We start from the raw sequence: 17678 nt of genomic DNA on the forward strand, positions 1-17678 counted from the left end.
AAAGAAATGGGCTGATTGACATAACTTAAATGTGATATTCATGTGAGTTATCGCAAGCCATTCTCAATCCATCACCATAATTCCTCTACCCACAGGCCACATCTTAGGGGAATCTTGTTGAGCGCTGATAAATGTGAAATAAAAGGGAGCTGTAAAAAGGCCTTTCAGACTATCAACCCCAGTAGGTCAAGTGTAATTTGTACAATCGTGGCATCTCTCCAGTTCATTTAACCCCCCCGACGAAGCTAAATAAACAGTTGAAGTCTTCAAAGCTGTGAAGTTCTTCCCAGATCCCAAAAGTTAATCGCGAAAAGCTAGTCCGGTGATAATCCTCCCTTGCTTTGTGTCTTCCAGATTTCAGCAGTTCAGAGAGACAGATCTGTTATGGAATGTTCCCAAGGTCCATTCAGTTTACAAGATACTGAGTCCACAGCCTTGCTCTGCAACTTCAATGTTTCCACGAGTGAGCCAAATTCTCACCTCTTCATACACGGGGACTTGCCTCAGAACCACGTGACGCAACTATGGGCAGCTAATGGCAGTGGAGAGATTGCACTGGATGGGAGAAGCTGTGAGAAGAGAAAGACAACAGATACAAGTCCACTATCTGGATCTGAATGGTTAACTGAGGAAAAAGGTACATGCCTTGGTTGCATTATAGGGGAGGTGATGGCCTAGTGGTATTATCGCTGGATTATTAATCCAGAAACTCGGCTAATGTTCTGGGGACCCGGATTCAAAACCCACCTTGGCAGATGGTGGAATTTGATGGGTGGCACAGTGGTTAGCACTGCTGCCTCACAGCGCCAGGGACACAAGTTTGATTCTCAGCTGTGGTCTCTGTCTGTGCGGAGTCTGCACGTTCTTCCCCCATGCCTGCGTGGGTTTCTTTCGGGTGCTCCGGTTTCCTCCCGCAGTCTGAAAGACATGCTGATTAGGTGCATTGGCCATGCTAAATGTTTGATTTTATTTTATTATTGTCACATGTATTAACATACAGTGAAAAGTATTGTTTCTTGCGCGCTATACAGACAAAGCATACCGTTCATATAGAAGGAAACGAGAGAGTGCAGAATGTAGTGTTACAGTCATAGCTAGGGTGCAGAGAAAGATCAACTTAATGCAAGGTAAGTCCATTCAAAAGTCTGACAGCAGCAGGGAAGAAGCTGTTGTTGAGTCAGTTGGTATATGACCTCAGACTTTTGTAACTTTTTCCCGACGGAAGAAGGCGGAAGAGAGAATGTCCAGGGAGCGTGGGGTCCTTAATTATGCTGGCTGCTTTGCCGAGGCAGTGGGAAGTGTAGACAGAGTCAATGGATGGGAGGCTGGTTTGCGTGATGTATTGGGCTACATTCATGACCTTTTGTAGTTCCTTGCAGTCTTGGGCAGAGCAGGAGCCATACCAAGCTGTGATACAACCAGAAAGAATGCTTTCTATGGTGCGTCTGTAAAAGTTGGTGAGAGTCGTAGCTGACATGCCAAATTTCCTTAGTCTTCTGAGAAAGTAGAGGCATTGGTGGGCTTTCTTAACTATAGTGTCGGCATGGGGGGACCAGACAGGTTGTTGGTGATCTGGATGCCTAAAAACTTGGAGCTCTCGACCCCTTCTACTTCGTCCCCGTTGATGTAGACAATCTCCTTTGTTTTGTTGACGTGGCGACCAGGGGATTTTCACAGTAAAATCAAAGCAAAATACTGTGGATGCTGGAATCTGAAACAGAAAATGACTCGAAACATTGGCTCTATTCTCTTCCCACAGATGCTGTCAGACCTGCTGAGATTTTCCAGCATTTTCTGATTTTCACAGTAACTTCATTGCAGTGTTAATGTAAGCCTACTTGTGGCACTAATAAATGAACTTAAACTTAATATCTGGAATTACAAATCCACTGTAGACTATGAAAACATTGTTGATTGTTGGAAAAAAAACCATCTGGTTCACTAATGTCCTTTAGAGAAGGAAATCGGCCACCCTTGCCTGACCTACATGTGACTCCAGAGCCACAGCAATGTGGTTGACTCTCAACTGCCCTCTGAAATGGCATCGCAAGCCACTCAGTTGTACCAGCATTTCAAGAAGGCAGCTCGTCACCACCTTCTCGAGGGCGAGTAGGGAATGGAAATAAAGATCAGCAGTATGTGGGAGACGATGAAATGGGGTTTGTTAACATTTGTGCAGCGAAGGGATTTGGAATGATAATTGTTGGGATTGACATGAAGTTGGTTTTGTCACTGCTCCGTTCAGTGGGATCAGCCAGTCCTTTTAATTCCCTGCTTGCCTGCCCCTTCGCTGAAGTTGGCTCCCACTACCTGGATCTGCTATCATGGTACCAGGAACTGGGGATGTAATGGTGAATTGGCCTAGCGATCTGTACCAAACGTTAACAACAACTTGTATTTACATAACGCCTTGAATCTTTTAAAATGTGTCAAGGCACTCGCAGGAGTGTTATCATCTGTTAAAATCTGACACCGTGCCACATGACGAGATATTGGGAGATCCATCAGAGTTCCATTTTAAACTGCATCTTAGGAGGAAAGAGAGGTTCAGAGAAGGAATTCCAGAGTTTGGGATCTTGGCAACTGAAGGCTTGGCAATCACGTGGTCCATCTTCAACTCTTCCCTACGTCTTCCTCGATTTCTCCCATCAGCATTCCTGAGGGGAGTCTATTGATCAATATCTCTCACAGCTATAATAAAAGCAACACACTGTGGATTCTGGGAATCTGAAATAAAAACAGAAAATGCGGGAAAAAACTTAGCAGGTCTGGCAGCATCTGTGGAGAGAAGAAGAGTTAACGTTTTGAGTCTGTATAACTCTTCTACAGACTCTCTCTCTGTGATCTTGACTCCAATTCTTCCTACCCCACTTCCTGAAAGGATTTGTTTCCCATTCTCCCGTTTCTCCTTCCTGGTCACATTTGTTCTTCCTTCAGCTGAGGATTCCTCTCCACCATGTTTGTCAGGGTCCTTAACCGTGTCCATCTGATATTTTGCACTTGTGCTCCCATTCCCTCCCCTCACTCCCCATCCAGAACAAGTCAGGTTCCCCTCATCCTCTCCTTCCGCCCCAGCAGCCTCCTGATTCATCCTCTACCATTTCCACTGCCACAAAACACATTGTTTCCTCCTCCTTTCAGTATCCCAAAAGGGCCCTTTCCTCCGTGACATTTCTCAGGTGTTCCAACCCTCTCTTCCCTCGCTGCAACACAATCCCGGGCAAGGAGTTACAACGCCTGCCCTTTCACCTCCTTGCTTCTCACCGTCCATTGACCCAAACATTCCTTTCAGGCGAAAGAGCGGTACCGTCTGACATTTTTCAATATAGCACACTGCATCCACTACTCACAATGCCGTCTCCTCTACAACGGGGAGGCCAAACTCAGATTGGATTCATTCAGTGAAGTGGGTGCTTCCAGTAACAGCAGAATGTTTCGACTGCCCAACACCAAGGCTTGTGATTGAGTTCGGGCTAGTCCGGACTGGTTGCTGGTAATCAAACTCTGTCAGATATCCAGCACTATTGCAGCTCCACAGAACCTTCTAGCCTTCATAGTCTATGCTCATGAATGAGGGGTGGACACTTGGATGAGGTATTGGAGGTCATCTCGTGCCTCAGAATTTATTTCCTGTAATAAATCAGTGCCTACTGACGCGAAGGAGAAAAAATGGTAGTGATGGGATTGGGGGGGTTGCGGGGGGGGGGGGGGGGGGGGGGGGAGAGAGAGGTGCGGGGGGGAGGGAGAGGCGGGGGGGGGAGGGGAGGCGGGGGGGGGGAGGGGGAGGGGGGGGTGTCATCCTGGTTGCTGGATTCACGTACCACCATGAATGTTAAGTGCAGTTTGCTGCAAAGGGCCCCACATGTCAAGAACCAGCATGGCCAGCACAGGTCTTTGCGCATTGCAGCTTTAACCACACCTTGGGCTCAGTTAGAAGGAATGTCATGTTACATTGTAAATTGGTTCCTTATCATTGCTTCAGTCTTCAGTGACACTCTTCGGCATTTGGTCAAACCTGACCTGTTTGTTTTTAATCTGTACTTTATCTGTGAAACTGGACATTGCGGAGAATAACCCACTGAACAGAACCATAGTTAGCAGAGTGTTCCGTGACCTGCGGCATCCCAATACCAGATGGGACAAATGCCGCCCCCTACTTAGGGAGACGCAGGACTGGTACCTTGTGCGTCTGTTTTACTGTTTTTATTCCCTGCTTGTGTTGTGGTGACAAAGGTCACAGAATGATCAAGTAATTGTGAAATGGTTCATTAGATAAGGCTTGGCCTAGTCTTATTGAAACCTCCATTATGAGAGCAGAGGATTGCTTGCTGGTGGATGAGGGAATTATTCACACACGTTAAATTGCCCTGGGAGAGGAGCAGACAACAATGTGACTATAGTGTCACAGTCTTGTTTTATGTCATCTATTGCGCTGCTCCTAACAATATTAGGATTGTTCTACTGAACGTTACGATTAAGGATGAAAAATAAATAGAGAAGTACGCAGTCAGCAATAGCTGCTGCTGCTTGGATTTACCATCAGGGTTCAAAGAGTTCGTGCTGCAGCAGGTTTATGAAGTAGCCTGAACAAAACACACCGAGGCAATAACAGCCCCTTTCGATGTAATTTTTAAACCGTGGTTGAGCTTTCTACGCGTTGCTGCATTATAACTGCACTGGTGTTAAGGGAGAGCTTTACTGATGTGCTGGAGAAATAGCTTCACACTTGCTGGCACCATGCCATCACACTCTGCTTCCCCAATTTGGAACCGCTGATTAGAGGCAAGCTGACAGAAGACAAGTTACGCAGCACTGCCCTTCAGACTGCACGTTGGAGCTGTGTGCAAGCGACGAATGAAAGTGGGTGCAGCTCACGGCTGCGGATCCCATCCATTAAGTCACTGGAGCAGAACAGAGACTGGGAGAAGACTACAAAATGGCTGCCACCGACCAGGAGTCAAAAACAATTCAGTCGATAGTGCTTCTTTTTTCATTTTAACTGCGAGTAAGATGTACAGGTGCCAATATGTCTAACTTATCAGAGTTTGTGGATCAATTTGCCACACCAAGGTGCTTGAAATACAAATTATAAACTATTTAAGTAAAGTTTATTTCTTAGTCACAAGTAAGGCTTACATTAACACTGCAATGAAGTTACTGTGAAATTCCCCTAGTCGCCACACTCCGGCACCTGTTTGGGTCAATGCACCTAACCAGCACATCTTTCAGACTGAGAGGGGAAACCGGAGCACCCGGAGGAAACCCACACAGACACGGGGAGAACGTGCAAACTCCACACAGACATTGACTCAAGCTGGGAATCGAACCCTGGTCCCTGGCACTGTGAGGCAGCAGTGCTAGCCACTGTGCCACCCCCACCTGCCTGTTCAATGTTTCCTGAATTTCTCAGGTCTTTTACAATATAGGGCATTGGCCCTGTCCTGCCCACAACAACCCCTGGACCTAACTTGGTTCATTTGCAAAATTTTTAACGAAAATTGGATTGTCCATCTCAAATGCTCTTTCCACTGCTGACGAATCTTGGTTCCTTTTCTGGCAACTCTGCCTTGTCTCCACCCTCTTCGCCAAATTTGGAACAACCAGGTTCAACCTGATTCTCGAGCGTCGACCCATCAGCATTAAATATTATGTTCTGGAATTTGGCTCTTGTGAACACAAGAGTTCCGCTGTCCAAGACAAGTACTTCTGCTAATTTCTGTCTTAACAGTAAAACATTAATTAACAGTAAAACAGACGCACAAGGTACCAGTCCTGCGTCTCCCTAAGTCAGGGGCGGCATTTGTCCCATCTGGTCTTGGGATGCCGCAGGTCGCAGAACACTCCACTAACTATGGTTCTGTTCAGTGGGTTATTCTCCGCAATGCCCAGTTTCACAGATAAAGTACAGATTAAAATTACTTCTGTCCAATTCTGGTCGCCGCACTACCAGAAGGACGTGGAGACGTGAGAGAGAGAGTGCAGAGAAGGTTTACCAGGATGTTGCCTGGTATGGAGGGTCTTGGCTATGAGGAGAGATTGGGTAAACTGGGGTTGTTCTCCCTGGAAAGACGGAGAATGAGGGGAGATCTAATAGAGCTGTACAAGATTATGAAGGGGATAGATAGGGTGAACGGTGGGAAGCTTTTTCCCAGATCAGAAGTGACGTTCACGAGGGGTCACGGGCTCAAGGTGAGAGGGGCGAAGTATAACTCGGATATTAGAGGGATGTTTTTTACACAGAGGGTGGTGGGGGCCTGGAATGCGCTGCCAAGTAGGGTGGTGGAGGCAGTCACGCTGACATCGTTTAAGACTTACCTGGATAGTCACATGAGCAGCCTGGGAATGGAGGAATACAAACGATTGGTCTAGTTGGACCAAGGAGCGGCACAGGCTTGGAGGGCCGAAGGGCCTGTTTCCTGTGCTGTACTGTTCTTTGTTCTTTCTTTGCTACACCATGCATTGTTTACACCGCATACCAATCGGTCCCATAACATGTTGTTCAATGCTGACCCAAGTCGCAATGCTCTGATTTGTCTTAGCCTTGCTACAAAGGCTGCAGTCGTCTCCCCTGGGGCTCACCCCATGGAGTTAAATTTGTATCTTTATAACATTACTGAAGTCTTAGGATTAATGCCCCTTTGCTAGCTCAATGAGCTCTGCAAATATTTTTGTGTCGGGAGCATCTGGGGACATTAAACTTTGGATCAAGTTATACATCTGGTTCTCACAGGTAGTTGGCATTATCATCTTTTTTCTTATCCACCCCCCTCACCCCATTATTTCATTAGCACAGAAAAAATTTCTAAATGCTCCACGTACTGTACACAGTCTTCTGTAGCAGCGTCAAAAGTTTCTAATTTTCCAAAGACAGGCATGTCTACTTTTTCTTGTTTTGCAGGCTGGACTTGAGTGGACTTGTTCCACAACTCTTGCAAATGAACTTTGCTTCCAATTTTTTGTTGCAATCTGAGTTGCCATCGTTTTCCTCATCGCCAGTGTTGTGAATGTAATAACTGGGGTTGACCAGTTAGCTGACAAACAATAACGGGTCCATTACTATTTACAACTACACGCAGAGTGCTATAATCATAGAATCATAGAAACCCTACAGTGCAGAAGGAGGCCATTCGGCCTATCGAGTCTGCACCGACCACAATCCCACCCAGGCCCGACCCCCACATATTTTACCCACTAATCCCTCTAACCTACGCATCCCAGGACTCTAAGGGGCAATTTTTTATTTTTATTTTAACCTGGCCAATCAACCTAACCCGCACATCTTTGGACTGTGGGAGGAAACCGGAGCACCCGGAGGAAACCCACGCAGACACGAGGAGAATGTGCAAACTCCACACAGACAGTGACCCGAGCCGGGAATCGAACCCGGGACCCTGGAGCTGTGAAGCAGCAGTGCTAACCACTGTGCTACCGTGCCGCCCAATGTGTTCATTCTCAGCCCGAGGATCAATCTGGTTGCAAAAGCCATATCTGCCCCGAGATCCCCACACTCATTCCCCATTGGGCGATTGGGTCACATGACCCTTTCGATGCACGCCCCCTTTAAGGGGGGGGCTACCACAGTATTCAAGAAAAAACTGTTTTCATTGGCTGGTGGCACAAGGACAAGGGGGAACACAAATTTAAGTTGTGGGTAAGAAACGCAGGACCAGTGAACTTTTTTACACAATGAGTGGTGGTGATTTGCTGCCTACAAGAGTAGAATTTTAGGAATGGTGAGCGATTGGCACTTGCATTGACTCTTGGGATGGCGTAACGTGCTACCGCTGACTTTCAGAAGGCCACTGCCATTTGACGCTTAATTTAGCGTTGATTGGCAGTAGGCAGGACTTGCGCCGGCCTTGGAAAGAAACCTCACACATGAGAGCTGTCAGCCAATCTGCTTGGCCGACAGATCGCCAACCTGGCCAGACATGGCATTTGCAGTGGCCAGAAGTGGAACTGCAGCGCACTGGGAACTAAGTTCCCAGACCATTCCAAAGGTAAGTCCCAATGGTCACAAGGGTTAGGGAATGCTCTGGAGGGTCAGGGGTTGGGAGGGAGGGGCCATCGAGACGAAAGGGCAGTCCAGTGCAGGAGACAGGCTCAGAACTTCAAGGTCCAGGAAGGGAGATGCCCCAACTCTGAATGTGCTTTCAGGCTGAAGCGCCCAACACCCTACTTCCAGCCCAAAATTGGGAAAAGCTTTTTCCTATGTTTCCCACTAAAAATTGAGCATGGGTGGGAAACGGCCATCAAATGGCCACGTAAGGGCCTTAATAGATGAAAGGGTGAGTTTCCCGCCCAAAGCTCTGCCCATCCAAGGGTGAAATTGTGTCTGGCTTGGGCGGATTCCCATGGGGAATTCCATCAATTTTACAACCGCCCCCCCCCCCCCCCCTCGCCTCCCCGCTTCAGAACCTACCTTGGGGGGGGAGCATAAAATTCTGCCCCAAGGGTAGTAGAAATGGAAACAAGAAATGCAGGGGGAGTGTGAGGGAGAACCTTTTTACACAAGTGGCAATGACTTGATACTCGCTGCCTACGAGGGTGGCGGAAGCAGAAAAAAATCAACGGTTTTAAAAAGAAACTGCCCGAACACTTGAAGGAAATAAACATACAGGGCTATGGAGTAGAGCAGGGGAGTGGGACTGACTGGATAGCTCTGCAGGGAGCTAACATGGCTTCAGTGGTCCAAATGGCCTCCTTTTGTGCTGTTGATGGTTCCGTAACTATATCATCCGATGTCCTATTGTGCACCGCCCATTAATATTAATTCTCCATGTGAACTGGTGATGAATCGTAGCGTTGAAATTTGACTTGTCACTGAAATCAGAATTTTTGAGAATTGCTTCAGCCCCTTGCTTCTATTCATCTAACACTTGACTGAGTTTCACTGATGTGGAAGAGATATTGCAGCTGCTTCTGATTACTGTTACAGATGGGCACAATCTTTTTGCAATGAGTCCTTGGTTTCTTTTTTTAAAAAATCAAGCTGCTTCATTTGATAACCAATTCAGCAAAACAAAATATTTTGAGAATACGGCGTTTTACTTTTCATTGAACAACACGGTGAATGGAGAATTGCTCAAAGTCGATAAAGTTCTCTCAATCTGCTTTATAATATTCAAGATTTTCTGTTGGGAGGCCTGGGTGAGGACCAAATGTTCTGCAATTGCTTCAGGAATTTCCACTCAGAAGAGGCAGTCACGCATAAAGAAAGGACTTTGGTTATATATACTTCACAGTGTGTTTGTAATGCACGTTCAGCCTCCAAAGACAAGCAGCCAGTTACCCAAGGATTCGCCAATCCTTAGAGACCATGGAAGCCCCGGGGTCATGGTTTGTGAGGAGTTCATTGATCATTCTCAAGCAGTACTAACCACTGTTGTCACCGTGGCGCCCTCGCCCAACGATCTGTTCCTCGTTATAAATTGATGCCTTCGGGAAAAACCGGAGGCGAGAAAGATCATTTTTAAGGCACATGTTTTTAAAGCCAAGGCTTGAAAGCTCAACTTGTTTAATTGAGGATATTTACTGGTGGGAAAGAGAGCAAGACTCACATAGTGTTGGTATCACTTTCTCTCAAGTCAGGTGAGTGAGCTGAAGGCTAACGTTCCCCTTACTTAATTTGCAATTTGAAACATTTTCTTGATGGTGTTAGATCAGGAGCTGAGATGGTGTAAAAAAGATATGGATGCCCCAAGCGCAAAAAGGTGCAGGGTGTAATCAAAATGGCTAATGGAATTTTCGGCTTTCTCTCAAGGGCATTGGAAGTCTAAGGTGAGGAGGCAGCACTTTTGTTGTATCGAGCCTCGGCCAGACTCCTATCTGGAGAATGGTGTTATTGTCACGCTGTTCCTCAGGAAGGGTACGTCAGACTCGAGGGGGTGTGCGGTGCATTTTCATCAGAATGAACCAAAAGACAAATTGGGCTGCTTTCCATTAGGTGAGAAATTAAGTGCTGTAGGGAAGCAAAGTGATTTTACAGACCAAGTAGACAGATCTAAAAAGCAATCTAAAAGGTTAACGGAATGTTGGCCTTTTATCTCAAGGGGCCTGGCCTATAAAGGGGAGGAGGTTGGGCTGCAGTTGTCTAGAACCCTGGTCAGGCTCCATCAGGAGTAGTGTGTTCAGTTTTGGGTACTGCATCCTTGGAAGTTCAAACTGATTTTGGCACAGGGTACAGCGCTGTTTCGGGAGAATAGATGCTTAAATGGTTAAATTATGATGAAAGTTGCATAAATTTGACTTTTATTGTCTTGGTAAGTAGTCTCGCAACACCAGGTTAAAGTCCAACAGGTTTATTTGGTAGCACGAGCTTTTGGAGCGCCGCTCCTTCATCAGGTGAGTGCCTGATGAGGCACTTGCCTGATGAAGGAGCGGCACTCCGACAGCTAATGCTACCAAATAAACCTGTTGGACTTTAACCTGGTGTTGTGAGATTACTTACTATGCCTACCTCAGTCCAACGCCGGTAACTCCATATCATGGCTTTATTGTCTTGAGTTTAGATGGTGGAGGGTTGATCTAGTCGTGCTGCAATATTTAATGCAATTAAATGATTTTATAGGGAAGGTACAGAGGGTGGAATCTTGTTTTGGCAAGGCGGGGTCGGGGGGGGGGGGGGGGGGTGGTTGCGGGGAAGGGTGGTTTCGCCTGCCAGCTAATGAGTCGGCAAGCAAGAATCATGCCCCTCAAGACAAACAAGCCAATTCAAACCATGGTAGGATTTGATAAATGTCCCTTGGTTATTAATTAGTGCACTAAAAATGATTATAATAAAAATAGAAAATGCTGGAAATACTCAGCAGGTCAGGCAGCATCTGGGTCTGTAACCTCAAACATTAACTCTTGTTTCTCCCCACAGACGCTGCCTGACCTGCTGAGTATTTCCAGCAGTTTCTGTTTTTATTTATGGCATCTGCAGCGTTTTACCTTGGTGTTGGAACGTAATCACTTTGCTACCTCTATCTGTCACTCCAACTGATCCATCAGAAGCTCGTGAGAACCAACACCTAAAATAGCAAGTTCATTGCGCCCATAAAAATATAAAGTCAATGTTCAGAAGTACAATTATAGAGCGTATTTTTAGAAGTTTTGCAAAAAAAGAGTTGTGATTTCATTCTTTGCACTGTAGTACTTTGTTTCATGTTGGGGGCAACAGCACCAGTAAGTGAAGGATTTCCTGCATGGTGGTTACACTAAAATGGTAAACTGTGGTTAAGCTGATAATGTGTAGAACTGTGAAGAGTGCAGTTTAAGATCAGAATATGGAATAGAATTACAGAGGGAGTTGGAAGTGGCAGACTAAAGTACAAGTTGACTGATTGGAGGTATTTTTTGTTAGATCTGTCCTCAGGATATGGACAACAGTGACAAGGTAGCACTGAATTGGCCATTCATGTGCAACGTACTGAGTGGCTTGTTAGCTTACTTCAGAGGGCACTAACAGTCAGCCGTACAGTGTTGAACTAGAGCCACACATAGTGAAAATGGCAAGATTGTGGCACAGTGGTTAGCACTGCTGCCTCACAGCGCCAGGGACCCGGGTTCAATTCTAGCATTGGGTGACCGTGTAAACTCCACACGTTCTCCTCGTGTCTGCATGGGTTTCCTCCCACAGTCCAATGATGTGCGGGTTAGGTGGATTGGCCATGCTGAATTGCGCCTCAGTGTCAGGGGGATTAGCAGGGTAAATATGTGGGGTGACGGGGCCTGGGTGGGATTGTTGTCGGTGCAGGCACAATGGGCTGAGTGGCCACCTCCTGCACTGTAGAGATTCTATGATCCATGGTGAACCAGTTGGGTTTTTATGACCAGATTATGGTGCCAGCCCACTTCATATTACATACTCCTAGATTGTCATGGTGGAATTTGAACTCCCCACTGGGGTGTTAGTTCAATACCATAAACACTACACTGCTGGAGTCCCCTTACTATAGTTAAACAAGCATCAGGACGTGCAGAATGTGAGATAATTCTTTGGTTGACCCCTTTGGTTGCCCCTTCTGCAAATCATTTGCAATCAGTTCCACATATCTATCCACACAATCTGCAAAATTGCCCTTTGACCACCACAGATAGCGGGGGAAAGCACCAGAATATTTCTTTACGTTTACACCTCATCATTTAACCCTGGCAACTATTTTCCACTGATGATATTTCCACAAAGGCGACATTCTTTCATGGGATGTGCGTCAGTTGTGAGGTCAGCATTCGTTGTCCATCCCTAATTACCCATGAACTGAGTGTCTTCCCTGGCCAGCTGGCAATTAAGAGTTAACCACACTGCCATGGGTCTGGAGTCACATGTAAGCCAGGTGAGGTCAGGACGGCAGATTTCCCTTCCCCAAAGGACATGAACCAGATGTTTTCGACAATTGATGATAAATGGTCGTCATACAAAGGGATGTGAATGAAGCCCAGTCCATCACGAAAAATAACCCATAGAACCATAGAAAAATTACAGCTCAGAAACAGGCCTTTTGGCCCTTCTTGTCTGTGCCGAACCATTTTTTGCCTAGTCCCACTGACATGCACTTGGACCATATCCCTCCACACCCCTCTCATCCATGAACCAGTCCAAGTTTTTCTTAAATGTTAAAAGTGCCACACAAGTGCCAGGCAACGGCTATCTCCTACAAGAGAGCACCTAACCATCACCCCTTGACATTCAATGGCACTACCACTTTACCACTTTATCCGGTAGCTCATTCCACACTCCCACCACTCTCTGCGTGAAGAAGCCCCCCCTAATATTCCCTTTAAACTTTTCTCCTTTCACCCTTAACCCATGCCCTCTGGTTTTTTTCTCCCCTAGCCTCAGTGGAAAAAGCCTGCTTGCATTCACTCTATCTATACCCATCAAAATCTTACACACCTCTATCAAATCTCCCCTCATTCTTCTATGCTCCAGGGAATAAAGTCCCAACCTATTCAATCTCTCTCTGTAACTCGGCTTCTCAAGTCCCGGCAACATCCTTGTGAACCTTCTCTGCACTCTTTCAATCTTATTTACATCCTTCCTGTAACTAGGTGACCAAAACTGTACACAATACTCTAAATTTGGCCTCACCAATGCCTTATATAAACTTACCATAACACTCCAACTATTATACTCGATACTCCGATTTATAAAGGCCAATGTACCAAAGGCACTCTTTACGACCCTATCCACCTGTGACGTCACTTTTAGGGAATTCTGTACCATAGAACCATATCCATAACCCCCTATCCATTGATACTGTCTACACTTCCCGCTGCCTTGGAAAAGCAGCCAGCATAATCAAGGATCCCACACACCCAGACATACTCTCTTCCATCGGGAAAAAGATACAAAAGTCTGAGGACACGTACCAACCGACTCAAAAACAGCTTCTTCCCTGCTGTCGTCAGACTTTTGAATGGATCTACCTCACGTTAAGTTGATCTTTCGCTACACCTTAGTTATGACTGTAACACTACATTCTGCACTCTCTCCTTTCCTTCACTATGTACGGTATGCTTTGTCTGTATAGCTCACAAGAAACAATACTTTTCACTGTATACTAATACATGTGACAATAATAAATCAAATCAAATCATTACTGAGGTGAGTGTTCAATTCCAGATTTTGTGAATTGAATTTAAATTCCACCAGCTGCCATGATGGATTTGAAAGCCTGAATCCAGTGCATTAGCCTGGCCTCTGGATTCCTAGTCCAGCGACATTACCAGTGCACCACCTTCTCGCCTATTGGGGCCAAATACTATCGGGACATCTGTTTCTATAATCCTAACTTCTCACCAGATGTTTCATCAATGACCTTCTTTCCATCATAAGATCAGAAGTAGGGATGTTCTCTGAAGACTGCACAAAGCTAGATATCATTTGAGACTTCTCAGATACTGAAGCTGTCCATGTCCAAATGCAGCATGACCTGGACAATATCCAGGCTTGGGCTGACATGTAGCAAGTAATATTCGTGCCACACAAGTGCCAGGCAACAACCATTTCCTACAAGAGAGCATCTAACCATCACCCCTTGACATTCAATGGCATTACCATCGCTGAATCCCCCATTAGCAACATCCTGGGGGATTACCCTTGATCAGAAACTGAACTGGACCAGCCATATAAATACTGTGGCTGCCAGAGGTCAGTGGCTAGGAATTCTGCAGCGAATAACTCACCTCCTGACTCCCCAAACCCTGTCCATTATCTACAAGGCATAAGTCAGGAGTGTAATAGAACACTCTCCACTGGCCTGGATGAGTGCAGCTCCAACAATACTCGGGAAGCTTGACACCATCCAGGACAAAGCAGCCCGCTTGATTGGCACCCCTTCCACAAACATTCAATGCCTCCACCTCTGTTGAACAGTGGGAGCCATGTGTAACATCTACAAGAATCACTGCAGGGTTCTTTAGGCAGCACCTTCCAAACTCTCAGCCACGACCATCTAGAAGGACAAGAGCAGCAGATAACTGGAAACGCCGCCACCACTTGAAAGTTCTCTTCCAAGTCACTTGCCATCCTGACTTAGAAATATATTGCTGTTCCTTCACTGTTGCTGGGTCAATATCTCCTGGAACTCCCTCCCCAACAGCATTGTGGGTATACATACACCAGCAGTGGTTCAAGAAGGCAGCTCACCACCCCATTCTCGGGGAAATGAGAATGGGCAATAAATGCTGGTCCAGCCAGCGATGCCCATATACAATAAGTAATAGTTTTAAAAACTTGTGTGGCTACACAGGTTTGAAGGAAATTTAGCTTGTTGGACTATTTTTGTAGAATTTTGTCCCACTGTTGGCTGGGGAAGGAAATTAGAAATTCACTGATCCAATTTGAGGCTGGTTAGTTTTATACTTGTGTCCTGTAGTTCTGTTCATACTTTGTTTTGATAGCTGCCGTATACAAACTGTACTCAAAAGGTGTTTCTTCACCACAACAGGCCTACAGCAAGTTCAAGGTGAAAACTCATGGAGACGTAGAAACAGTCCCGGCAGCAACGCAGAGACCAGTGAAAGAAGGGGACACCAAGAAAAGAGTGTAATTACCCTCGATGATAAGATTGCGGGAGTTATTCAGCATCTACAGGAGGACATGCAGTCAGTGTTGCAGCGACTCAGTAAACTGGAGGACCTGACAGCATCTCAGGTACCCAAATAATTTTGATGAAGCTTCATAAATTCTGCTTTTATTGCCAGTTTAACTAACCAGTCTCAAAGGAAGATTTTCCAAGTTTTATTTTTGGTGTAAAAAGAAAAATGAAAATCAGCGATGGAAAAATTGATCTAAAAATTCAGAAAATTAGGAGCCTTTGCTGTTTAAAAATAAAAGTCATTTTGAACATGGTTAAAACGTAAATAATAAGGATTTTAAAAATAATAGTCAAGCTAAATAATTGATCATTATTCACCCATATCATATTAAAGGGTCTTAGCATTAGATTCTAGTTAATCGCTTATCTATTCACTCTTTAAAAGTGGTAAAAATGAGGAATCTGTTTATTGCTGTCCATGGAATCCCTACATGCAGAAGGAGGCCTTTCAGCCCATCAAGTCTGCACTGACTCTCCAAAAGAGCATCTTACCCAAGCCCCCTCCCCCCCCCCCCCCCCCCCCTTCCCTGTACCCCATACATTTACCATGGCTAATCCACCTAACCTACACATCTTTGGACTGTGGGAGGAAACCAGAGCACCCAGCGGAAACCCACGCAGACACAGGGAGAATGTGCAAACTGCACACAGACAGTTACCCAAGGTTAGAATTGAACCCGGGTCCCTGGTGCTGTGAGGGAGCAGTGCTAACCACTGTGCCACCATGTCACCCCTATCTTATTGTCACTTCCCTATGTTGTCACATCCTTTGGAAGTTGTCACTTCCCTATCTCTATGAAGGTGGGATAACAAAAGTTATTAGAGATTGTCTGCAGGATTTAAAACCTGCACTGTCCTAACAGTGCTCAGCACTCCCTTTGAATGGTGAAATGTGATGCCATGTAGCAGTTAAATAGCAAGGTGGCACAGTGGTTAGCATTGCTGCCTCACAGCGCCAGGGACCTGGGTTCAATTCGAGCCTTAGATGACTGTCCGTGTGGAGTTCACATGTTCTCTCTGTGTCTGCATAGGATTCCTCCGGGTGCTCCGGTTTCCTTCCACAGTCCAAAGATTTGCGGGTTAGGTGGATTGGCCATGATAAATCTCCCCTTAGTGTCCAAAGATGTGCAGGTTCGGGGGATTAGTGGGGGTTACGGAGATGAGGTAGGCCTGGGTCAGATGCTATGTCAGTGAATCGGTGCAGATTTAATGGGATTCTTTGCCACAGAAGGCTGTGGAAGCCAGGCCATTGAGTGTAGCTAAGAGAGATAGATAGGTTCTTGATTGATAAGGGGATCAAAGGTTACGGGGTAAAAGCGAGAGAATGTGGTTGAGAAACGTATCAGCCATGATTGAATGGTGGAGCAGAATTGATGGACCGAATGGCCTAATTCTGCTCATATTCCTTATGGTCTTATGGGCCGAATGGCCTCCTTCTGCATTGTAGGGATTCTATCATTCACCACCTCCAGAAAGTGTCGGCACTTTTGGGTAGATAAGTGCCAGGAGGTGGTGGATCCTCAAGGGAAAAAGTGCCATCAAGAGGCAAATGAGGTGATCCTTGAATGAGCAACCATGTCCACAACCTGCAAGTATATAACATCAATGAGAGGGCAGTCCAAAGCACAATGGCAAGCCTCAGGTCACTGGCTTAAGAAATGCCACCCATTGTGACAAAGAAGAATGGAGCATGAGCATCGACAACTGCCGACTGATGACAATGCACAAGGGGAGTGGTTGCAATTTTGCAGTTAGTAAACAGTCATTAAGTGCGTGACCTGAGTCAACCTTTGATTGATTGATTGCCTCAGTCTTTAGGGCACTATCAGTACAATTAATGGTGTCACTTGCACTGCAGTCATTGTTCCACAGCTAACTCGGTATAAAAGGCTGACATTTCCTCCTGTATAAATAATGTACTCCTCACAGCAGTTTCTAAAGATCGTTCTGGGGCTCTTAAAATAAAAACAAAATTTCACAGCCTGTCCTCCTGCTCCTGATAGGCCGAGATATATCAGTGACCTCAACATGGTGCTGACATCCTGGATACAATAGGCACGTCTCCAAGTTGGGTTTTTGATGAGAAAACAGTGAAAATATTTTGACTTTTTTTCACAAATTCAAAAGGAAATCACTGACCCCAAAAGATTGGATGTTTAGCAGTGGAAATGAGTCAAATTAGACAGGAGTTAAACGTCTCTATGCAACAGCATTTTATCAAGTTCATTGACTACAAATTTAATACAGCAGTTTGCCCCTTTCTTGAGATGGGAGATCATTTATTGGGATTGGTTTTGACCCCCTTGCTAAATCTTCTTTCAGACTATATTATGGCCAAAGTCCACAGCCAAAGCTGCTTTTATATTGGCAGTTGTTTAGGCTGGAGTCAGGAACAGCGGCGTCTGTGAACACCCGCCCCAGAGTGTACGTGACTAAATCCTGCTGCTGGGATAATGAAGCAAGAGCAGTGGTGGGCAACCTGCAGCTCAGGGGGGGCCACATGCAACCATCTGGGTTCAGACTGCGGCCCAACAAGACATTTTGTTGACCGGTGTCCACACGCAGGGTTGCCATGTCCTGCTGATTTCCTAC

At 45.8% G+C, this 17678-nt stretch overlaps 1 protein-coding gene across 5 annotated transcripts in view; it reads left to right on the forward strand.

The window, feature by feature from the left end:
- The window catches only part of acbd4 (acyl-CoA binding domain containing 4), a 123376-nt gene that overhangs the window by 60638 nt on the left and 45060 nt on the right, over nt 1-17678 (forward strand). For all 5 annotated transcript variants that reach the window (XM_078223948.1, XM_078223951.1, XM_078223947.1 and 2 more), the window contains 2 exons: nt 355-637; nt 14937-15142. In XM_078223948.1, coding sequence (XP_078080074.1) covers nt 355-637; nt 14937-15142 — 489 coding nt within the window. The remainder of the gene's footprint in view (nt 1-354; nt 638-14936; nt 15143-17678) is intronic.

Source organism: Mustelus asterias, chromosome 11 (assembly GCF_964213995.1).
Source record: "Mustelus asterias chromosome 11, sMusAst1.hap1.1, whole genome shotgun sequence".
Lineage (NCBI taxonomy): Eukaryota > Metazoa > Chordata > Chondrichthyes > Carcharhiniformes > Triakidae > Mustelus > Mustelus asterias.